The sequence below is a fragment of the Triticum urartu genome, chromosome 2A (assembly GCF_056163025.1).
Source record: "Triticum urartu cultivar PI428250 chromosome 2A, HENAU_Tu73, whole genome shotgun sequence".
NCBI classification, from domain to species: domain Eukaryota; kingdom Viridiplantae; phylum Streptophyta; class Magnoliopsida; order Poales; family Poaceae; genus Triticum; species Triticum urartu.
In genome coordinates this window covers 650,973,864-650,998,858 of record NC_141874.1, presented here as the reverse complement: position 1 = coordinate 650,998,858, position 24,995 = coordinate 650,973,864, and the positions used below count along the sequence as shown (strand labels likewise).

The 24,995-nt window shown below is 44.5% G+C and overlaps 1 protein-coding gene across 1 annotated transcript; it reads right to left on the bottom strand.

Annotated features, from left to right (window-relative positions):
- Window positions 1-19,190: 19,190 nt before the first annotated feature.
- Window positions 19,191-22,044, bottom strand: LOC125533880 (putative low-specificity L-threonine aldolase 2). Its single transcript, XM_048697208.2, has 9 exons — window positions 21,888-22,044; window positions 20,817-21,296; window positions 20,605-20,716; window positions 20,389-20,511; window positions 20,171-20,303; window positions 20,017-20,075; window positions 19,831-19,928; window positions 19,481-19,547; window positions 19,191-19,383 (listed from the first exon to the last, which is right to left on the bottom strand). Exons 2-9 carry the CDS (start codon window positions 21,263-21,265, stop codon window positions 19,300-19,302), a joined length of 1,125 nt encoding a protein of 374 aa, XP_048553165.2. The 5' UTR covers window positions 21,266-21,296; window positions 21,888-22,044; the 3' UTR covers window positions 19,191-19,299.
- Window positions 22,045-24,995: the final 2,951 nt, after the last annotated feature.

Genomic DNA, 24,995 nt, shown 5'->3' with positions numbered 1-24,995 from the left:
AAGATGGAGGAGAATAACTCAGCTAGTGAGCATGTGCTCAGAATGTCTGGGTGCTACAATCACTTAAATCAAGTGGGAGTTAAACTTCCAGATAAGATAGTGATTGATAGAGTTCTCTAGCCACTATCACTAAGCTACTAGATCTTCGTGATGAACTATGACATGCAAGGGATGGAGTTGATCCCGGAGCTGTTCGCGGTGCTTAAGACCGCAAAAGGTAGAAATCAAGAAGGAGCCTCAAGTGTTGATGGTTTAATAAGACCACTGGTTTCAAGAAGGGCAAGGGCTAGAAGGGAAACTTCATGGATGGCAAATCAGTTACCGCTCCAGTGAAGGAACCCAAGGTTGAACCCAAACCCGAGACTAAGTGCTTCTATTGTAAGGGGAACGGTCACTGGTAGCGGAATTACCCCAAATGCATGGTAGATAAGAAGGCTGGCAACTTCAACAAAGTATATACGTGTTATTAATGTGTACCTCGCTAGTACTCCTGGTAGCACCTGGGTATTGGATACCGGTTCAGTTGCTATTACTGGTGACTTGAAGCAAAAGCTACGGACTAAACGGAGACTGGCTAAGGGCGAGGTGACGATGTGTGTTGGAAGGGTTTCCAAAGTTGATGAGATCACCATCGCACGCTCCATCTGCCTTCGGGATTAGTATTGAACCTAGATAAATGTTATCAGGTGTCTACGTTGAGCATGAATATGATTAGATCATGTTCATTGCAATACGGTCATTCATTTAAGTTAGAGAATAATGGTTATTCTGTTTACATGAATGATACCTTTCATGGTCATGCACCCTATGTGAATGGTTCACTGAATCTCTGTCGTGGTAATACACATGTTCACGCCAAAAGATGTAGAGTTAATAATGATAGTACCACTTTCTCGTGGCACTGCCGCTTAGGCCATATTGGCGTAAGATGCATGAAGAAACTCCATGTCGATGGATGTTTGGAGTCACTTGATTTTGAATCGCTTGACACATGCGAGCCATGCCTCATGGGTAGGATGACTAAAACCCCGCTTTCAGGTACAATGAAACAGGCAAGTGACTTGTTGGAAATCATACATGCTGATGCGTGTGATCCAATGAGAATTGAAGCGTGCGGTGGATATCGCTATTTTCTCATCTTCACTGACGATTTGAGTAGATATAGGTATATTTACTTAATGAAGCACAAGTCTGAAACGTTTGAAAAGTTCAAGCGATTTCAGAGTGAAGTTAAGAATCATCATAACAAGAAGATCAAATTCCTACGATCTGATCAATGAGAATATCTGAGTTATGAGTTTGGCAAACACTTAAGACATTGTGGAATTGTTTCACAGTTGAAGCCACCTGGAACACCACTGGGTTATGGTGTGTCCGGACGTCGTAATCGAACCTTATGAGATATGGTGCGATCTATGATGTCTCTTGTCAATCTACCATTTTCATTTTGAGGTTACGCGTTAGAGACAGCTGCATTCACTTTAGATAGGACACCATCTAAGTCCGTTGAGACGACGTCGTATGAACATTGGTTTGGCAAGAAACCAAAGTTGTCGTTTCTTAATGTTTGGGGCTGCGATGCTTAAGGCTTCAGCCGGAGAAGCTCGAACCCAAAGCGAACAAACACATCTTCATAGAATACCCAAAGGTGACAGTTGGGTACACCTTCTATCTCAGATCCGAGGGCAAATTGTTTGTCGCTAAGAATGGGTCCTTTCTCGAGAAGGAGTTTCTCTCTAAAGAATTGAGTGGGAGGAAGATAGAAATTGATGAGGTTGTCGAACCTTTACTTCAACCAGAGAGTGATGCAACACAGAAAGACGTTTTCTTTGGCACCTACATCTGTTGAATAGGAAGTTAATGATAGTGATCATGAAGCTTCGGATCAAGTTGCTATCGAACCTCGTAGGTCGACAAGGATATGTACTACTCCTGAGTGGTACGGTGATCCTGTCTTAGATGTCATGTTGTTGGACAACAATGAACCTACGAGCTATGGAGAAGCGATGGTGGGCCCGTATTCCGACAAATGGTTAGAAGCCATGAAATCCGAGATAGGATCCATATATCAGAACAAAGTATGGACTTTGGTGGACTTGCCCGATGATCGGCAAGCCATTGAGATAAATGGATCTTTAAGAAGAAGACGGACGTGGGCGGTAATGTTACCGTCTATGAAGCTCGACTGGTGGGAAAGAGTTTTTTCACAAGTTCAAGGAGTTGACTACGATGAGAATTTCTCACCCGTAGCGATGCTTAAGTCTGTCGGAATCATGATAGCATTAGCTGTATTTTTCGATTATGAAATCTTACAAATGGATGTCAAAACGAGTTTTCTTACCAGTTTTCGTAAGAAAAGTTGTATGTGATACAATAAAAGGTTTTGTCGATCCTAAGGATGCTAAAAGGTATGCTGGCTCCAGCAATCCTTCTATGGACTAGAGCAAGCATCTCGGAATCGGAATATATGCTTTGATGGAGTGATCAAAGCTTTTAGGTTTATACAATGTTTGCTAGAAACTTGTATTTACAAGAAAGTGAGTGGGTGCACTACAACATTTCTGATAAGTATATGTGGATGACATATTGTTGATCCGAAATAATGTAGAATTTCTGGAAAGCATAAACGGTTGTTTGAAGAGTGTTTTTCAAAGGAAGACCTGGATAAAGCTGCTTACATATTGGGCATCAAGATCCATAGAGATAGATCAAGACGCCTGATGGTACTTTCAAAGAACGCACACCTTGACATGTTTTGAAGGAGTTCAAAATAGATCAGTCAAAGAAGGGGTTCTTACCTTACCTGAGTTGTAAGGTGTGAAGTTGAGTAAGACTCAAAGATTGACCACGGCAGAAGAAAGAGGAAGGACGAAGGTTGTCCCCTATGCTTTTGTCATAGGCTCTATACGGTATGCCATGCTGAGTACCGCACCTGATGTGTGTCTTGCCACATGTCTGGCAAGAGGGTACAAAGGTGATCTAGGAAATGTTTCTCGGTTATGGAGGTGATAAAGAGTTCGACATAAAGAGTTACGTCGATGCAAGCTTAACACCTATCCGGATAGCTCTGAGTAGAGATACCGGATACGTATAATGGAGCAACAATTTGGAATAGCTCCAAGTGGAACGTGGTAGCAGCATCTACGATATAAAGTTTTGCGAAATACATAGGGATCTGAATATGGCAAGACCCGTTGACTACAACCTCTCTCACAAGCATAACATGATCAAACCCAGAACTCTTTGAGTGTTTATCACATAGTGATGTGAACTAGATCATTGAGTCTAGTAGACTCTTGGATGTTGGTCACATGGTGATGTGACCTGTGAGTGTTAATCACATGGTGATGTGAACTAGATTATTGACTCTAGTGCAAGTGGGAAACTATTGGAAATATGCCCTAGAGGCAATAATAAATTGGTTATTATTATATTTCCTTGTTCATGATAATCGTTTATTATCCATGCTAGAATTGTATTGATAGGAAACTCAGATACATGTGCGGATACATAGACAACACCATGTCCCTAGTAAGCCTCTAGTTGACTAGCTCGTTGATCAATAGATGGTTACGGTTTCCTGACCATGGACATTGGATGTCGTTGATAACGGGATCACATCATTAGGAGAATGATGTGATGGATAAGATGTTGGGTTTCGTAGTAATTTCAAAAAAATTCCTACGCACACGCAAGATCATGGTGATGCATAGCAACGAGAGGGGAGAGTGTTGTCTACGTACCCACGCAGACCGACTGCGGAAGCATTGACACAACGTAGAGGAAGTAGTCGTACGTCTTCACGATCCAACCGATCAAGCACCGAAACTACGGCACCTCCGAGTTCGAGCACACGTTCAGCTCGATGACGATCCCCGGACTCCGATCCAGCAAAGTGTCGGGGAAGAGTTCCGTCAGCACGACGGTGTGGTGATGATCTTGATGTACTACAGCAGCAGGGCTTCGCCTAAACCCCGCTACAGTATTATCGAGGAATATGGTGGCTGGGGGCACCGCACACGGCTAAGGAATAGATCACGTGGATCAACTTGTGTGTTCTAGGGTGCCTCTACCTCAGTATATAAAGGACTAGAGGGGGGAGGCTGGCCGGCCACAGGAGGCGCGCCAGGAGAGTCCTACTCCCTCTGGGAGTAGGATCCCCCCCCCCCCAATCCTAGTTGGAATAGGACTCCTTGAGGGGGGAAAGAGAGAGAGGGGGCCGGCCGCCTCTCCTAGTCCTAATAGGACTAGGGGAAGGGGGGAGGCGCACAGCCACCTTGGGCTGTCCCTTTCTCCTTTCCACTAAAGCCCACTAAGGCCCATATAGCTCCCGGGGGGTTCCGGTAACCTCCCGGTACTCCGGTAAAATCCCGATTTCACCCGGAACACTTCCGATATCCAAACATAGGCTTCCAATATATCAATCTTTATGTCTCGACCATTTCGAGACTCCTCGTCATGTCCGTGATCACATCCGGGACTCCGAACAACCTTCGGTACATCAAAATGCATAAACTCATAATATAACTGTCATCGTAGCCTTAAGCGTGCGGACCCTACGGGTTCGAGAACAATGTAGACATGACCGAGACACGTCTCCGGTCAATAACCAATAGCGGGACCTGGATGCCCATATTGGCTCCTACATATTCTACGAAGATCTTTATCGGTCAGACCGCATAACAACATACGTTGTTCCCTTTGTCATCGGTATGTTACTTGCCCGAGATTCGATCGTCGGTATCCAATACCTAGTTCAATCTCGTTACCGGCAAGTCTCTTTACTCGTTCTGTAATACATCATCTCGCAACTAACTCATTAGTTTCAATGCTTGCAAGGCTTATGTGATGTGCATTACCGAGAGGGCCCAGAGATACCTCTCCGACAATCGGCGAGACAAAACCTAATCTCGAAATACGCCAACCCAACATGTACCTTTGGAGACACCTGTAGTACTCCTTTATAATCATCCAGTTACGTTGTGACGTTTGGTAGTACCCAAAGTGTTCCTCCGGTAAACGGGAGTTGCATAATCTCATAGTTATAGGAACATGTATAAGTCATGAAGAAAGCAATAGCAACATACTAAACGATCGGGTGCTAAGCTAATGGAATGGGTCATGTCAATCAGATCATTCTCTTAATGATGTGATCCCGTTAATCAAATAACAACCCATTGTTCATGGTTAGGAAACATAACCATCTTTGATTAATGAGCTAGTCGAGTAGAGGCATACTAGTGACACTTTGTTTGTCTATGTATTCACACATGTATTATGTTTCCGGTTAATACAATTCTAGCATGAATAATAAACATTTATCATGATTATAAGGAAATAAATAATAACTTTATTATTGCCTCTAGGGCATATTTCCTTCACAAGACCCAATCCTAAGCCTAGCACAAAGATCGTGTAGTTCGTATGCTAAAGCTTTTCTAATGTCAAGTATCATTTCCTTAGACCATGAGATTGTGCAACTCCCGGATATCGTAGGAGTGCTTTGGGTGTGCCAAACGTCACAACGTAACTGGGTGGCTATAAAGGTTCACTACAGGTATCTCCGAAAGTGTCTGTTGGGTTGGCACGAATCGAGACTCGGATTTGTCACTCCGTGTAAACGGAGAGGTATCTCTGGGCCCACTCGGTAGGACATCATCATAATGTGCACAATGTGATCAAGGAGTTGATCACGGGATGATGTGTTACGGAACGAGTAAAGAGACTTGCCGGTAACGAGATTGAACAAGGTATCGGGATACCGACGATCAAATCTCGGGCAAGTATCGTACCGCTAGACAAAGGGAATTGAATACGGGATTGATTGAATCCTCGACATTGTGGTTCATCCGATGAGATCATCGTGGAACATGTGGGAGCCAACATGGGTATCCAGATCCCGCTGTTGGTTATTGGCCGGAGAGGTGTCTCGGTCATGTCTGCATGGTTCCCGAACCAGTAGGGTCTACACACTTAAGGTTCGATGACGCTAGGGTTATAGGGAAAGTATGTACGCGGTTACCGAATGTTGTTCGGAGTCCCGGATGAGATCCCAGACATCACGAGGAGTTCCGGAATGGTCCGGAGGTAAAGATTTATATATGGGAAGTCCTGTTTTGGTCACCAGAAAAGCTTCGGGTCTATCGGTAACGTACTGGGACCACCGGGAGGGTCCCGGTGAAGGAAATATGCCCTAGAGGCAATAATAAAGTTATTATTTATTTCCTTATTTCATGATAAATGTTTATTATTAATGCTAGAATTGTATTAACCGGAAACATAATACATGTGTGAATACATAGACAAACAGAGTGTCACTAGTATGCCTCTACTTGACTAGCTTGTTAATCAAAGATGGTTATGTTTCCTAACCATAGACAAAGAGTTGTTATTTGATTAACGAGGTCACATCATTAGTTGAATGATCTGATTGACATGACCCATTCCATTAGCTTAGCACCCGATCGTTTAGTATGTTGCTATTGCTTTCTTCATGACTTATACATGTTCCTATGACTATGAGATTATGCAACTCCCGTTTGCCGGAGGAACACTTTGGGTGCTACCAAACGTCACAACGTAACTAGGTGATTATAAAGGAGCATTACAGGTGTCTCCAAAGGTAGATGTTGGGTTGGCGTATTTCGAGATTAGGATTTGTCACTCCGATTGTCGGAGAGGTATCTCTGGGCCCTCTCGGTAATGCACATCACTTAAGCCTTGAAAGCATTGCAACTAATGAGTTAGTTGTAGGATGATGTATTACAGAACGAGTAAAGAGACTTGCCGGTAAACGAGATTGAACTAGGTATTTGATACCGACGATCGAATCTCGGGCAAGTAACATACCGATGACAAAGGGAACAACGTATGTTGTTATGCGGTCTGACCGATAAAGATCTTCGTAGAATACGTAGGAGCCAATATGGGCATCCAGGTCCCGCTATTGGTTATTGACCAGAGATGTGTCTCGGTCATGTCTACATCATTCTCGAACCCGTAGGGTCCGCACGCTTAAGGTTACGATGACAGTGATATTATGAGTTTATGCATTTTGATGTACCGAAGGTTGTTCGGAGTCCCGGATGTGATCACGGACATGACGAGGAGTCTCAAAATGGTCAAGACGTAAAGATTGATATATTGGAAGCCTATATTTGGATATCGGAAGTGTTCCGGGTGAAATCGGGATTTTACCGGATTACCGGGAGGTTACCGGAACCCCCCGGGAGCCATATGGGCCTTATTGGGCTTTAGTGGAAAAGTGAAAGGGGCTGCCCATGGTGGGCTGCACGCCTCCCCCCCTCCCCTAGTCCAACTAGGACTAGGAGAGGTGGCCGGCCACCTCTCTCTCTCTTTCCCACTTGGGAATCCTATTTGGAATAGGATTGGGGGGGGGGAGTCCTACTCCCGGTAGGAGTAGGACTCCTCCTGCGCCTCCATAGGGCTGGCCGCACCCCTCCCCCTTGGCTCCTTTATATACGGAGGCAGGGGGCACCTCTAGACACACAAGTTGATCCATGTGTTCTATTCCTTAGCCGTGTGCGGTGCCCCCAGCCACCATATTCCTCGATAATACTGTAGCGGAGTTTAGGCGAAGCCCTGCTGCTGTAGTGCATCAAGATCGTCACCACGCCGTCGTGCTGACGGAACTCTTCCCCGACACTTTGCTGGATCGGAGTCCGGGGATCGTCATCGAGCTGAACGTGTGCTCGAACTCGGAGGTGCCGTAGTTTCGGTGCTTGATCGGTTGGATCGTGAAGACGTACGACTACTTCCTCTACGTCGTGTCAGCGCTTCCGCAGTCGGTCTGCGTGGGTACGTAGACAACACTCTCCCCTCTCGTTGCTATGCATCACCATGATCTTGCGTGTGCGTAGGAAATTTTTGAAATTACTACTTTCCCCAACAGTGGCATCAGAGCCTAGGTTTTATATGTTGATGTTATATGCACGAGTAGAACACAAGTGAGTTGTGGGCGATATAAGTCATACTGCCTACCAGCATGTCATACTTTGGTTCGGCGGTATTGTTGGATGAAGCGGCCCAGACCGACATTACGCGTACGCTTACGCGAGACCGGTTCTCCTGACGTGCTTTGCACAGAGGTGGCTTGTGGGTGACAGTTTCTCCAACTTTAGTTGAACCAAGTGTGGCTACGCCCGGTCCTTGCGAAGGTTAAAACGGAGTCAAATTGACAAACTATCATTGTGGTTTTGATGCGTAGGTGAGATTGGTTCTTACTTAATCCCGTAGCAGCCACGTAAAACTTGCAACAACAAAGTAGAGGACGTCTAACTTGTTTTTGCAGGGCATGTTGTGATGTGATGTGGTCAAAACGTGATGAGATATAAGTTGTTGTATGAGATGATCATGTTTTGTTAAAGTTATCGGCAACTGGCAAAAGCCTTATGGTTGTCTCTTTATTGCATAAGATGCAAGCGCCAAATAATTGCTTTACTTCATCGCTATGCGATAGCAATAGTTGTAAGAGCAATAGTTGGCGAGACGACCGTGTGACGACACATTGATATAGATCAAGATGATGGAGATCATGGTGTCATGCCAGTGACGATAGAGATCATGACAGTACTTTGGAGATGGAGATCAAAGGCGCAAGATAATGATGGCCATATCATGTCACATATTTTGATTGCATATGATGTTTATCTTTTATACATCTTATTTTGCTTAGTTCGACGGTAGCATTTTAAGATGATCTCTCACTAATTATCAAGAAGTGTTCTCCCTGAGTATGCACCGTTGCGAAAGTTCTTCGTGCTAAGACACCACGTGATGATCGGGTGTGATAGGTTCTACGTTCAAATACAACGGGTGCAAAACAGTTGCACACGCGGAATACTCAGGTTATACTTGACGAGCCAAGCATATACAGATATGGCCTCGGAACACGGAGACCGAAAGGTCGAGCGTGAGTCATATAGTAGATATGATCAACATAGTGATGTTCACCAATGAAACTACTCCATCTCACGTGATGATCGGACATGGTTTAGTTGATTTGGATCACGTAATCACTTAGAGGATTAGAGGGATGTCTATCTAAGTGGGAGTTCTTAAGTAATATGATTAATTAAACTTAAATTCATCATGAACTTAGTCCTGGTAGTATTTTGCAAATTATGTTATAGATCAATAGCTCGCGTTGTTGCTTCCCTGTGTTTATTTTGATATGTTCCTAGAGAAAATTGTGTTGAAAGATGTTAGTAGCAATGATGCGGATTGGATCCATGATCTGAGGTTTATCCTCATTGCTGCACAGAAGAATTATGTCCTTGATGCACCGCTAGGTGACGGACCTATTGCAGGAGCAGATGCAGACGTTATGAACGTTTGGCTAGCTCAATATGATGACTACTTGATAGTTTAGTGCACCATGCTTAATGGCTTAGAGTCGGGACTTCAAAGACGTTTTGAACGTCATGGAGCATATAAGATGTTCCAGGAGTTGAAGTTAATATTTCAAGCAAATACCCGAGTTGAGAGATATGAAGTCTCCAACAAGTTCTATAGCTAAAAGATGGAGGAGAATCACTCAACTAGTGAGCATGTGCCCAGATTGTCTGAGTACTACAATCGCTTGAATCAAGTGGGAGTTAATCTTCCAGATAAGATAGTGATTGACAGAATTCTCTAGTCACCATCACCAAGTTAGTAGAACTTAGTGATGAACTATAATATGCAAGGGATAACGGAAACGATTCCCAAGCTCTTCGTAATGCGGAAATTGATGAAGGTAGAAATCGAGAAAAACATCAAGTGTTGATGGTAGACAAGACCGCTAGTTTCAAGAAAAGGGCAGAGGGAAGAAGGGGAACTTCAAAAAGAACAGCAAGCAAGTTGCTGCTCAAGTGAAGAAGCCCAAGTCTGGTCCTAAGCCTGAGACTAAGTGCTTCTACTGCAAAGGGACTGGTCACTGGAAGCGGAACTGCCCCAAGTATTTGGCGGATAAGAAGGATGGCAAAGTGAACAAAAGTATATTTGATATACATGTTATTGATGTGTACTTTACTAGTGTTTATAGCAACCCCTGAGTATTTGATACTGGATCAGTTGCTAAGAGTAGTAACTCGAAACAGGAATTGCAGAATAATCAGAGACTAGTTAAGGGTGAAGTGACGATGCGTGTTGGAAGTAGTTCCAAGATTGATATGATCATCATCGCACACTCCCCTATACTTTAGGGATTAGTGTTGAACCTGAATAAGTGTTATTTGGTGTTTGCGTTGAGCATGAATATGATTTGATCATATTTATTGTAATACGGTTATTCATTTAAGTAAGAGAATAAATTGTTGTTCTGTTTACATGAATAAAACCTTATATGGTTACACACCCAATGAAAATAGTTCGTTGGATCTCGATCGTAGTGATACACATAATCATGATATTGAAACCAAAAGATGCAAAGTTAATAATGATAGCGCAACTTATTTGTGGCACTGCCGTTTAGGTCATATTGGTGTAAAGCGCATGAAGAAACTCCATGCTGATGGGATTTTGGAATCACTTGATTATGAATCACTTGATGATTGCGAACCATGCCTCATGGGCAAGATGACTAAGACTCCGTTCTCCGGAGCGAGCAACTGACTTATTGGAAATAATACATACTGATGTATGCGGTCCGATGAGTATTAAGGCTCACGGCAAGTATCGTTATTTTCTGAACTTTACAGATGATTTGAGCAGATATGGGTATATCTACTTGATGAAACATAAGTTTGAAACATTTGAAAAGTTCAAAGAATTTCAGAGTGAAGTGGAAAATCATCGTGACAAGAAAATAAAGTTTCTACGATCTGATCACGGAGACAAATATTTGAGTTACGAGTTTGGTCTTCAATTAAAACAATGTGGAATAGTTTTACAAACTCATGCCACATGGAACACCACAGCATAATGGTGTGTCCGAACGTCATAACCGTACTTTATTGGATATAGTGCAATCTATGATGTCTCTTACCGATCTACCACTATCATTTTGGGGTTATGCGTTAGAGACAACTGCATTCACGTTAAATAGGGCACCATCTAAATCCGTTGAGACGACACCGTGTGAACTATGGTTTGGCAAAAAACCTAAGCTGTCGTTTCTTAAAGTTTGGGGTTGCGATGCTTATATGAAAAAGTTTCATCCTGATAAGCTCAAACTCAAATCGGAGAAGTGCGTCTTCATAGGATATCCAAAGGAAACTATTGGAGACACCTTCTATCACAGATCCGAAGGCAAGACTTTCGTTGCTAAATTCGGAAACTTTCTGGAGAAGGAGTTTCTCTCGAAAGAAATGAGTGGGAGGAAAGTAGAACTTGACGAGGTAACTGTACCTGCTCCCTTATTGGAAAGTAGTACATCACAGAAAACTGTTTCTGTGACACCTACACCAGTTAGTGAGGAAGCTAATGATGATGATCATGAAACTTCAGAACAAGATACTACTGAACCTCGTAGATCAACCAGAGTAAGATCCGCGCCAGAGTGGTACGGTAATCCTGTTCTGGAAGTCATGCTACTAGATCATGATGAACCTACGAACTATGAAGAAGCGATGGTGAGCCCAGATTCCGCAAAGTGGCTTGAAGCCATGAAATCTGAGATATGATCCATGTATGAGAACAAAGTGTGGACTTTGGTTGACTTGCCCGATGATCGGCAAGCCATAGAAAATAAATGGATCTTCAAGAGGAAGACGGACGCTGATAGTAGTGTTACTATCTACAAAGCTAGAATTGTCGCAAAAGGTTTTCGACAAGTTCAAGGTGTTGACTACGATGAGATTTTCTCACTCGTATCTATGCTTAAGTCTGTCCGAATCATGTTAGCAATTGCCGCATTTTATGAAATCTGGCAAATGGATAAACAAAATTGCATTCCTTAATGGATTTACTAAAGAAGAGTTGTATACGATGCAACTAGAAGGTTTTGTCAATCCTGAAGGTGTTAACTAAATATGCAAGCTCCAGCGATCCATCTATGGACTGGTGCAAGAATCTCGGAGTTGGAATATACGCTTTGATAAGTTGATCAAAGCATATAGTTTTATACAGACTTGCGGTGAAGCCTGTATTTACAAGAAAGTGAGTGGGAGCACTACAACATTTCTGATAAGTATATGTGAATGACATATTGTTGATCGGAAATAATGTAGAATTATTCTGCAAAGCATAAAGGAGTGTTTGAAAGGAGTTTTTCAAAGAAAGACCTCGGTGAAGCTGCTTACATATTGAGTATCAAGATCTATAGAGATAGATCAAGACACTTGATAAGTTTTTTCAATGAGTACATATCTTGACAAGATTTTGAAGTAGTTCAAAATGGAACGGTCAAAGAAAAGGTTTCTTGCCTGTGTTACAAGGTGTGAAGTTGAGTAAGACTCAAAGCCCGACCACGGCAGAAGATAGAAAGAGAATGAAAGTCATTTCCTATGCCTCAGTCATAGGTTCTATAAAGTATGCCATGCTGTATACCAGATCTATTGTATGCCTTACCACTGAGTTTGGGAAGGGAGTACGATAGTGATCTAGGAGTAGATCACTGGACAGCGGTCAGAATTATCCTTAGTGAAATAAGGATATGTTTCTCGATTATGGACGTGACAAAAAGGTTCGCCGTAAAGGGTTACGTCGATGCAAGTTTTGACACTGATCTGGATGACTCTAAGTCTCGATCTAGATACATATTGAAAGTGGGAGCAATTAGCTAGAGTAGCTCCATGCAGAGCATTATAGACATAGAAAATTGCAAAATACATAACGGATCTGAATGTGCAAGACCGTTGACTAAGATTCTCTCACAAGCAAAACATGATCACACCTTAGTACTCTTTGGGTGTTAATCGCATAACGATGTGAACTAGATTACCGAATCTAGTAAACCCTTTGGGTGTTGGTCACATGGCGATGTGAACAATGGGTGTTAATCACATGATGATGTGAACTATCGATGTTAATCACATAGTGATGTGATCTAGATTATTGACTCTAGTGCAAGTGGGAGACTGAAGGAAATATGCCCTAGAGGCAATAATAAAGTTATTATTTATTTCCTTATTTCATGATAAATGTTTATTATTCATGCTAGAATTGTATTAACCGGAAACATAATACATGTGTGAATACATAGACAAACAGAGTGTCACTAGTATGCCTCTACTTGACTAGCTCGTTAATCAAAGATGGTTATGTTTCCTAACCATAGACAAAGAGTTGTTATTTGATTAACGAGGTCACATCATTAGTTGAATGATCTGATTGACATGACCCATTCCATTAGCTTAGCACCCGATCGTTTAGTATGTTGCTATTGCTTTCTTCATGACTTATACATGTTCCTATGACTATGAGATTATGCAACTCCCGTTTGCCGGAGGAACACTTTGGGTGCTACCAAACGTCACAACGTAACTGGGTGATTATAAAGGAGCATTACAGGTGTCTCCAAAGGTAGATGTTGGGTTGGCGTATTTCGAGATTAGGATTTGTCACTCCGATTGTCGGAGAGGTATCTCTGGGCCCTCTCGGTAATGCACATCACTTAAGCCTTGCAAGCATTGAAACTAATGAGTTAGTTGTAGGATGATGTATTACAGAACGAGTAAAGAGACTTGCCGGTAAACGAGATTGAACTAGGTATTGGATACCGACGATCGAATCTCGGGCAAGTAACATACCGATGACAAAGGGAACAACGTATGTTGTTATGCGGTCTGACCGATAAAGATCTTCGTAGAATATGTAGGAGCCAATATGGGCATCCAGGTCCCGCTATTGGTTATTGACCGGAGACGTGTCTCGGTCATGTCTACATCGTTCTCGAACCCATAGGGTCCGCACGCTTAAGGTTACGATGACAGTGATATTATGAGTTTATGCATTTTGATGTACCGAAGGTTGTTCGGAGTCCCGGATGTGATCACGGACATGACGAGGAGTCTCGAAATGGTCGAGACATAAAGATTGATATATTGGAAGCCTATATTTGGATATCGGAAGTGTTCCGGGTGAAATCGGGATTTTACCGGATTACCGGGAGGTTACCGGAACCCCCCGGGAGCCATATGGGCCTTATTGGGCTTTAGTGGAAAAGTGAAAGGGGCTGCCCATGGTGGGCTGCGCGCCTCCCCCCCTCCCCTAGTCCAACTAGGACTAGGAGAGGTGGCCGGCCACCTCTCTCTCTCTTTCCCACTTGGGAATCCTATTTGGAATAGGATTGGGGGGGAGTCCTACTCCCGGTAGGAGTAGGACTCCTCCTGCGCCTCCATAGGGCTGGCCGCACCCCTCCCCCTTGGCTCCTTTATATACGAAGGCAGGGGGGCACCTCTAGACACACAAGTTGATCCACCTGATCTATTCCTTAGCCGTGTGCGGTTCCCCCAGCCACCATATTCCTCGATAATACTGTAGCGGAGTTTAGGCGAAGCCCTGCTGCTGTAGTGCATCAAGATCGTCACCACGCCGTCGTGCTGACGGAACTCTTCCCCGACACTTTGCTGGATCGGAGTCCGGGCGATCGTCATCGAGCTGAACGTGTGCTCGAACTCGGAGGTTCCGTAGTTTCGGTGCTTGATCGGTTGGATCGTGAAGACGTACGACTACTTCCTCTACGTCGTGTCAGCGCTTCCGCAGTCGGTCTGCATGGGTACGTAGACAACACTCTCCCCTCTCGTTGCTATGCATCACCATGATCTTGCGTGTGCGTAGGAAATTTTTGAAATTACTACGTTCCCCAACACCCGGGGGTCCACCAGGTGGGGCTACCTGCCCCAGAGGGCTGCGTGGGCCAAGTGTGAGAGGGGACCAGCCCCAGGTGGGCTGGTGCGCCCCCCCCCACCAGGGCCCAAGGCGAAGAAAGAAGGGAAAAGGGGGAAACCCTAGGCTCAGATGGGCCTAAGGCCCACCTAGTGGTGCGCCCCCCCCCCCCCTCTCTCCCCCCTTGGCCGCCCCCTAGATGGGATCTAGGGCTGGCCGCCACCCCTAGGGGTGGAAACCTAGGTGGGGGCGCAGCCCCTCCCCTCCCCCTATATATACTTGAAGTATGGGGCTGCCCAACACGTGTGATTTGCTCTCCCTGTTGGCGCAGCCCTACCTCTCTCCCTCCTCGTCTCTCGTAGTGCTTGGCGAAGCCCTGCTGGAGTCCCGCACTCCTCCACCACCACCACGCCATCGTGCTGCTGCTGGATGGAGTCTTCCCCAACCTCTCCTTCTCCCCTTGCTGGATCAAGGTGTAGGAGACGTCACTGGGCTGTACGTGTGTTGAACACGGAGGTGCCGTCCGTTCGGCACTAGGATCATCGGTGATTTGGATCACGACGAATACGACTCCATCAACCCCGTTCACTTGAACGCTTCCGCTTAGCGATCTACAAGGGTATGTAGATGCACTCTCCTTCCCCTCGTTGCTAAATTACTCCATAGATTGATCTTGGTGATGCATAGAAAATTTTGAATTTCTGCTACGTTCCCCAACAGATTTATCGGTGTTGAAATGCCTCAAGATCAACGACGTGTCCGTGTAGGCTAGTGTTGGCGGCGGCCTAATCCAAGATGATAGAAATCAATACGGGTGGATCCACTCATTCTGGTGTTCGAAATGGAGGGCAAGGAGGTGTCACGAGATCTCACCTCTCTGTTCAGGGAGCTTGCAATAGTATTTTTCCAAGTATCTCCGATCCTTTCATCGTCGAGGTGCTAGCTTCCCAAGAAGATGTTATATTTGCACATTTGAGGGGCTTCTCGCATGTGGTGATGAAAGTAGATTGTTTCGAGATTGTTAACTACTGGTCTTCGTTTCACAATTCTAGATCAATTGTGGAGCGTGACTTCGAAGAAATAGGGAGAGGTGTTCCGTATTTGCATCCTTCTCGATTCATCATGTCATGACTCATAAGTGAAGTTAACATTCTAGCAAACATATGTGCCAAACACGCTACTGGTCTGAGTAGTTCTGGATGCTGATTGATGAACCCTCAAATTTTCTGGTTAGAAACCTTGTGGCCAGGGACGGAGCTTCCTTGTAAGCAATGGGTTCAGTAGACCCCAATGAAAACAGAAAACCCTTCACTAATTTAGTACTAATCATCGTTTATTTATAGAAGATGACCACATTGTCATAGACATGACCCCATTAACTTTTTTCTAGCTTTGTCCCTGCTTGGCAGGTTGTAACCGAATTTGGACTAAGCAATAAAGATTCTTGAGTTTCGTGTGATTTTTTTTTTTGCCGGGTACACTTTTTTGCAGGAAAGGTAGAGTACACTTCATTGACAAGTGATGGGTCGGCCTGGCAAATATTTCCCGTATTTGAGCATGCACAAACACGAAGTTCAGAATGAGGGCCTTCCAGTCACCAAAACAACAACATATTATTCTACAAAGTTGTTATTACAAAAGCCCAATCCCTATTTGGCGGTTTAGGCGCCGTTTTATGCTGCTCCACCCCTCTATCCTGGGCTTGACCTATTTACAATTTTTTGGAGGCTTCAAAAAAATTTCTTGTGGTGAGGGGATTTGAACTCAAACCATGAGGTTTAGTACCAGACCACGTAACCAACTCGTATAGCTAACATACGCTCAAAAAAAAAAAAACTCGTATAGCTAACATCCTGTGCCCCTCTTGCTATTTCGTCTTTCGTGTGCGCGCACAATCTAGTTTCTTTTCTTTTTTTTTCTATTTATTTTATTTTTTTCTTGTCCCTTTCCTTTTCATATTTTAAAATATGATAATTTTTCAAATTCATGAATATAGTTTTGAAAATACGTGTTTTCCTCAATTTCGTGCACTTTTTAAATAAATTCATGAACTTTGTTGAAAATTTGTGATTTTTTTTAACTCTTGATTTCTTGGTATTTCGAAATCAATGATTGTTTTCCAATTTCGTGAACTTTTTTCGGACTTGTTTCAAATTTCACGAAATTTTTCTAAACTCGTGTACTTTTCTTGTTCATGATTTTTTTTTTCAAATTGTACGGTTTTTTTGAACTTGTGAACTTTTTGGAGCACGTGAACTTTTTTGAGTTCATGAACTTGTTTCAAATCCTGTGATTTCTTTTTTTAAAAATTGTGATCCTTTTAATTTTTTACAAATCTCCTCAAGTTCTTAGTTTTTCAAATTTCGTGAAGTTATTTTCAAATATTTGAATTTTTTTCATATTTTGCGAAAAAATGATGATTTTTTCTAAATTTATGATTTTTTCAAATTCATGAAATTTTTTCAAATTCATAAAAAAATCAATTTGCATGAACCTTTTTGAATTTATGATTTCTTCAAGTTCACTTTTTTATTGTGTTTTTTCCATTTTTATCCTAAAATAATACGCATAATAGAATGGGTATATATACTTCTACATGTTAATGTTGTACTAAAACAAGGGTTAAATAGAGTATTTTCCTCAAAGCGGACAACAAAGTGAGTTCTCCCTAGTGATTATTGTCTAAGGCACCGAATAGGAGCTCCCCTACAAAGGCCACGACAACAAAAAGTATTGTGAACATGTTTTTTGAATTTTAGAACACTTTTTGAAAACGTGAACATTCTTTGAATATGTGCCCCTTTCAAAAATGAGAATTTTTTTTGAAATTCACAACAACTTTTTAAAACATTAACATTTTGAGATTTGTGAACAAATTTTAAATTGAATATTTTTTGTTTGAAATTCTTAAAAATATTTGGAAACACAAACATTTGTCGGAATTGTCAAACATTTTTTGAAAACATGAACATTTTTTAAATATATGAACAAAAGGCAAAGAAAAAAGAAACAGGAAACGGAGAAAAAATGAAAACCAAAAAACACTTAAAATAACCAACAGGAAAAAGAAAGCCGGCTCATGAACTTTCCCAAAATCAAGAAAAAACGGATTGGAACCTTCGGAAGGTTCCCGCAACTGTACCCTCTCGCAGAATCTAAATAGCCGGCTAGTAACACATTGTAGGTGAGTCTCTCGCTTGTGTGAAAAAGTTGCGAAATCGCTAATTGAGAAGTACTCCTTTCAAAGATCACCCCAATCTCCCTAGGTTGTGATAAGTGACACGCTGCATGTGCGCCACTTGTCGCAACTTATGAGTTTTTCCTATCTTTGTAGATCCGTTTATTAAAAATGTTTTATCTCTTAAACCATGCGTTCAAATCTCGAATTGTTATTACCGTTGGATTTCTCACGTCGAGATCTTCGAAACTAAATCCCATGACGATAGATTTTGACGAACTATTTTTCTTCACGAAAAAAATAGACGAAAAAAATCAAACAGAAAAATCGAACCGGGAGCACTTTTTTCCCCTTTCCGGAAGCCGTTTCCGAGAGGCAAGGCCATGCCTCTCACGGAAACAAGCGTGTCTCTCGCGAAAGCAAAACCAAGCCTCTCACAAAAAAGGAAGAGAAAACACATTTTTTTTCATTTCCAAGCCGTGCCTCTTACGAAAGAAATAAAGAGAGAGAAAACATGTTTTTTTCTATTTCCGAGAGGCACGGCCGTGCCTCTCACGGAAGCAAAACCGGGCCTCGCGCAAGTAAACCATGGCTCTCGCTCTCGCAAAAAAGAGAAGAGAAAACGCGTTTTTTTTCCGTTTCCGATTGGCACAGCCATGCCTCTCATGGAAGAAAAAAAAAATGAAAATGCATTTTTTTTCTGTTTCCGAGAGGCACGGCCATGCTTTTCGCGGAAGCAAAACCATGCTTCTTGTGGAAGCAAAACCGTGCCTTTTAAGAAAAAAAAATGTGTTTTTTTATTTCGAGAGGTACGGCCGTGCCTCTCACGGAAGGAAAAAAAGTGAAAACTTATTTTTTTTTCGTTTCTAAGAGGCGCGCCGCGGAAGCAAAACCATGTCTCTCGTGAAAGTAAAACCGTGCCTCTTAAGGGAGGGGAAAAATGTGTTTTTTCATGCAATTTTTTTTGAGTTTTTTATAAAAGCTAAGAAAGACCGGTGAAAATCGAAAAGTTTAAAAAAACCCGGGAAAACCCTACTTAAAAGCCGAAAACGCGTGCGGAAAAAATAAAAAATAAATCCAAAGGGAGCGTCTAGGACGCGACACATGACGGCGGTTGAGAGCGCGTCGAGTGGCATGCTCTCAGCCCCACCGTAATTGATCTTTGCGCGGCTCCTGAAGAAAATTGCTCGCGAAAAGTTAGCATTTTGACGCAACAAGCGTCAGTTAGAAAATTCGGTTCCCATCGGCCCAAACAGCAACATATATTATTCTGCGAAGTTGTTACCACAAAAGGCCATGGCCACAAACATGCTCGATAGTGCACTTCATAGGTGGGTGCCAAAGGAAGTGGCCTAGTGCCCATATGAATTCGTGGTACTGCCTTTTGTCAAGTGCTCGAATTTAACATTGCCTGACAGTATTTCCTCCACGGCTTTCTGAAAACAGAGCAACAAGTCAGTGATACCCACACACCAACAAACAGCGAGCGTGGGTGGCAGAAGTTCAAAGGAATCCATAGTAAGACATTCGTACCTCGATACATGTCAAAGTATACTGGACGTCACTATCTGAAATTTGGTAGTGAATGACAAGTCTGACGCTGCAGATTGAGAGAGTTCAAAATGCAGGGTTAAAACTTAATGCATCTGACGCTGCAGATTAAGGGAGTTCAAATGGAGTGTTATAAAACTTAGAAGTTAGTATGAAGCAAAGCATACATCATACTCCGTATGAAATAAGACCGAGTTTCTTTTTGATGCAGTCTGAAGTTTTTATTTTAGTTAGGGGCCAATGCAGGCATAAGGATGCTTATACTGAGCAGCTGAGCTTGACAATACTATACTAAGCAGATAAAAAAAGCAGTTGAGCAAACTGAATTGAACCTCTTGGAGCTTCCTGGCATCGCAAGCACATTTCGCCGTTCCAGGAGTTGACACAGTTTGTCAGATGTTATGCGTGGATCCGCGATATCAAAGAATACCTAGAGAATACACCACAGGGGTTTAGGAATATGATCTTGGAAACATATTAGAAAATATCAGACTCAATAGATGGACTAGCAGGCTAACCATATTGGTCTCCACTGAGGTTAAATCAACTGTAAACTGTTTAATTTTCTTCAGTCCATCTGAACAATTGGACAAGACAAGCAGATTCAGGGGTGTATTACTTGTGATAAAAATGGAAGAAGTGTGAATCCTCATGGAAAAGATCATATGAGACCTGCTAAAACTTTAGCCTTCCTATGGTCATCGGCAAGCTTGGCTACGTTGTCGCGAACTGCGACATAGGCAGCAGCACAGAGAACTCCGACCTGCCTCATTCCACCACCTAGTGTCTTCCTAAGAATCCTAGCCTGAAAGTATTCTTCAGATGTCCGTTACATGTTCTCTTAAGCAGCTTATTAATAAACTTAGTAGTAGCAGAATGTCCATTGTCACCTTGTCTATGAAGGCCTTAGAACCAACAATAACTGATCCAACAGGAGCACCTAAACCTTTCGATAGGCATACCGAAACTGAGTCAGCAGCTCTCACAAGCCTATCAACAGGAACTCCAAGTGCCTGACACGACAACAACAGTGATGGAAAATGTCAGGAGAAGATATGAAAACTTGGTTCTTGGTCATGCCGGTTTATTGCTCACATGCTACTTACCACGGACGCGTTAAAGATACGAGCTCCGTCGATATGAAGCTTCAAGCCATGGCTTTGAGCAACTTCGCCCACCTTGTCGATGTATTCTACAGGCAGACACTTTCCACCAGATCTGCAGCAGCAACAAGAAGAAAATATCAACCAGGGGGTAACCACTACACTACCATCCCGATCAGTAACATGAGCAACATGTATGAGAGCAACTCACTCACCTTCCATGCGTGTTCTCCAGGCAGATGAGCCTGGTGGTGGGATAATGCAGCGCCCCCGCCCCGACATGATGCCTGATGGCAGCAACGATCATGTCAATGTCCATGGTGCCGTCGGGATTGTTTCTGACGGTCCTGGGGTGGACGCCGCCGATGGTGGAGATGCCTCCGTTCTCGCACATGTGGATGTGGGAGGTGTCCCCGAGGATGACCTCGCTGCCCCTGGTGTCGCAGTGCGTGAGGACGGAGATCAGGTTGCCCATGGTGCCCGACGGCACGAACAGTGCGGCCTCCTTGCCCGTGATCCTGGCCATCTCCGCCTCGAAGCGCTGCGCGGTCGGGTCCGCGCCCAGGACGTCGTCGTCCACCTCCGCCGCGGCCATGGCGGCACGCATGGCCTCGGACGGCTTGGTGACCGTGTCCGAGCGGAGGTCCACCACCTTGGTCACCATCCTGCCTGCGTACCTGTAGCTCGAGCTCACGCTTCAGCAGGAACACGTAGTGCTCTGTCAGCTGTGCAATTTACCCTCGGGGACAAATGCGTTATTGCGAAATCCACATCTTGCTGCACTGTGGTGTGGTGGAAAGTGGAAACTGGCTACTCCTAGTGTCCCACACGCAAGCGGCGAAAACTGAAACGAGGAGAGCCAAAAAGGAGACGCCATTTTTACATCGCACAGGACAAGATCACAAGAGTGCCTTAGGACGCAGCAGACACGAGCACCACAGTGGAGGACCCCAGGAAGGATACATACAACTCTACTGGTCCAACAACCACAAACTTTGGCGCCTTTTGGGGGGCCATGCGCCCATGCATGCATGTCACGCGTTTCCTCGGAGATTTTTGAAGAGCGGCGAGAGGATAAGCGCTCGGCGGCTCCAAGAACAATGGATCTACCGAGGGTTGGAAGGGAAGGGAAGGGGCAAATTAACATAGCACCGCGCATCGCAAGGTAAGTATCATTCAGGAACAAGAACTGTTTTAGCAATCTACTGCACGCGTTTATCGTCGATTCGTAAAGCAACAAAACTTGGTAAAAGAGGATGAAGAGGGGGATCTGAGGAACTGCGCACCAGAATCCGTGGATCAGATGGAGCCCCAGCCGAGGCGGATGGGAATGGCAGCCGCGGTTGTGCCAGAGTGGGGGGGAGAGTGGTCTGGCTTTGGTGCCGTCGTTGCCACTGCGGTGCGGAGTCGCGCTTTATACGGAGTAGATGACAAAGCTAGGTTAGGTGCCGCCTGAGGAAGAAGTGCTGGACGAGACGACATAACACCATCTTCAATAGTTCCAAAAAAAAAACTATTTTTTTTTATTTTGAAGGCATGAATGGCAGCAAAAAAAAAACCCCAATAACCACCTTTTCTCCCACCTAAGTAATACTATTCGATTGTTGGAGATGAACCCTTTCACATATTTTCAATAACCCAGTCCCTAGTACCCAACCTGACCTTAAGGGCCCGTTGCGGACCCTTAAGGTTGGCGGTGGCATGCCGGGCGACGGCAATGATGCGATGGTGGTTGGTGTCGGGCAGCGGTGGCCCGACGACTGGTGGCAGCGTTCGACGGCGATGTGTGGTGGTGGTGGCGCGATGGTCTAATGGCGGCCCGGCGGCTGGTGGCAGCGTTCAACAACGACACGTGGTGGTGGCGCGATGGTTTGATGGCGGTCCGGCGGGATTCAGTGACAGCGTGCTGATGTGGCTTGTATTGGAGAGGATATTAGGAGAGGGTCAGCTCGCATAATACCAAAAAAATTGAGGAAGGGAGCCGTTGGAGATGCTCCAATGGCATCTCCAATGCAGCTCACCAAATTGTTTCTATATGTTTGGGCCGTGAACACTTTTTAGGCCTCCAACGTGGCGGTCATTTTGGGCCTCCGAAATCTTCAGGTCGGCCGTAAATCAGGAGGTGGTTTGGGGGAGTTCGGGTGTTCGCCATATCGGTGTGCAACAACCCAGTTCCTCCCAAAAACCCTGACTATCTTTAGAACCATTGCCCCATTCACACTATTGAGCGGCTACCTGCCTACCCTCATTGAATCTCCATCACTCTGCCTAACGCATTTATGGTTGGGCAGCCGGCGAGCCACCCAAGGAGCCTACCTCTTTGTCGTCATCCATGCCTTCATAGTTCGTCAGCCGTCATTCACCCTCCGTCGTCACCATGGTGCAGGCAAATATTACATGGTATAGGCCGATGTCACCAAATCGCAGCAGAGTCCACACCATGGACGCCCGACACCAGGCCCGCATTGAGGTGGGCCAACCTTCGAGCTCTCAGGAGCTGAGCTTGCAGGAAGAGAAGATGGACGAGGAGGATAAGGGCGACCCCATCGCAGTGGCAGAGGTCGCGGAGGAGGAGAAGACGATGGTCATCGATGCAACGGCTCTAGGCGGCAAGGCGAACACGTCCTTCTCCATGGCGGAGGTAGAGGAGCAAGTCCATCTCGCACTCCTGGAGGAGCAGCACGCGTACATGATGCAAAGGGAGGTGGACCGCACGGATGCCGCTGCCATCACGATGCTCCTCGCTAATGCGGAAATCATCAACGAGAAACAGGAGGTGCTCACTTATGTACACAGGTCATGTGCGGTCAACCGTGAGCTCCACTGGCTTCCCATGAACAAGGCACGACATCAGGATCTTTGAGGAGCTCACGACTGATGACAATGAGGAAATGGAGCAGCATGGCGATGATGCCATAGAGGCACATGTCAGGTGCTCCGACGAGTTTGCGTGAGCGGCCAACGATGATGAGGCCTTCTACTCCAATGCGAGTGTCATCAACCTCACCAACCCACATCGGTATCATTCATTTGGAGACGGCTAACATCGCCAAACCGAAGATCGTCTCCTCCACTAGAAGGAAAGGTACTACCCTAGGTACTAGTGCTACTCTTGATTCTCCTATTGATTATAATCAACTTGTGACACCATCACAATCACCTTCACATACACATATTCCACTCTATGCTATGTCACATATAGTTGATTCTGCTTATGCTTTCGATGAAAATTATGATGATGCTTAGATGCTAGATTGCTAAAGTTGAAGAACTTGAGAACGCTGAGAATTTTGAAACATCACCTATCACACCTACTGAAAGATATAATCCTGAACTACCCACAAAACCTATTATACTACATGAAGAATTCTCTAGAGAATTTATAGCTTATGACATTGAAGGTGGGATAGATGGTATGATTGAGTTATTTAAGAAAAGAGCTCTAAAAGATATGATTATTCCTAATGATAGATTATGTGCTTCACTTATATACATTAAAGATGATGCTTATGAATTCCGTGTTGATCCTTAAATTCTTGCTCTAGTAAATTTCATGCTTTCTATAGTCATAAAGATGAAAAGGGCTATTGATCGTATCAATAAGATCCTTTCTATCACTAATATCTTTGCTAAGGAAATATGAATAGAAGTTATATTTGTTGGGTTTCGTAGTAATTTCAAAAAATTTCCTACGCACACGCAAGATCATGGTGATGCATAGCAACGAGAGGGGAGAGTGTTGTCTACGTACCCACGCAGACCAACTGCGGAAGCGTTGACACAACGTAGAGGAAGTAGTCGTACGTCTTCACGATCCAACCGATCAAGCACCGAAACTACGGCACCTCCGAGTTCGAGCACACGTTCAGCTCGATGACGATCCCCGGACTCCGATCCAGCAAAGTGTCGGGGAAGAGTTCCGTCAGCACGACGGCGTGGTGACGATCTTGATGCACTACAGCAGCAGGGCTTCGCCTAAACTCCGCTACAGTATTATCGAGGACTATGGTGGCTGGGGGCGCCGCACACGGCTAAGGAATAGATCACGTGGATCAACTTGTGTGTTCTAGGGTGCCTCTACCTCAGTATATAAAGGACCAAAGGGGGGAGGCTGGCCGGCCACAAGGGGTGCGCCAGGAGAGTCCTACTCCCTCTGGGAGTAGGATCCCCCCCCCCCAATCCTAGTTGGAATAGGATTCGCGGAGGGGGAAAAGAGAGAGAGGGGGCCGGCCACCTCTCCTAGTCCTAATAGGACTAGGGGAAGGGGGAGGCGCACAGCCCATGTAGGGCTGCCTCTTCTCTTTTCCACTAAGGCCCATCATGGCCCATTTAGCTCCCGGGGGGTTCCGGTAACCTTCCCGGTACTCCGGTAAAATCCCGATTTCACCCGGAAC

Excerpts from the sequence above, each read along its gene's own strand:
- LOC125533880 (XM_048697208.2), bottom strand. The coding sequence starts at position 21,265 with ATGGTGACCAAGGTGGTGGACCTCCGCTCGGACACGGTCACCAAGCCG. Across the intron at positions 19,929-20,016 it reads CCTCAGTGGAGACCAATATG|GTATTCTTTGATATCGCGGA; the intron begins GTTAGCCTGCTA and ends TGTATTCTCTAG. Across the intron at positions 19,384-19,480 it reads ATACTTTGACATGTATCGAG|AAAGCCGTGGAGGAAATACT; the intron begins GTACGAATGTCT and ends CTCTGTTTTCAG.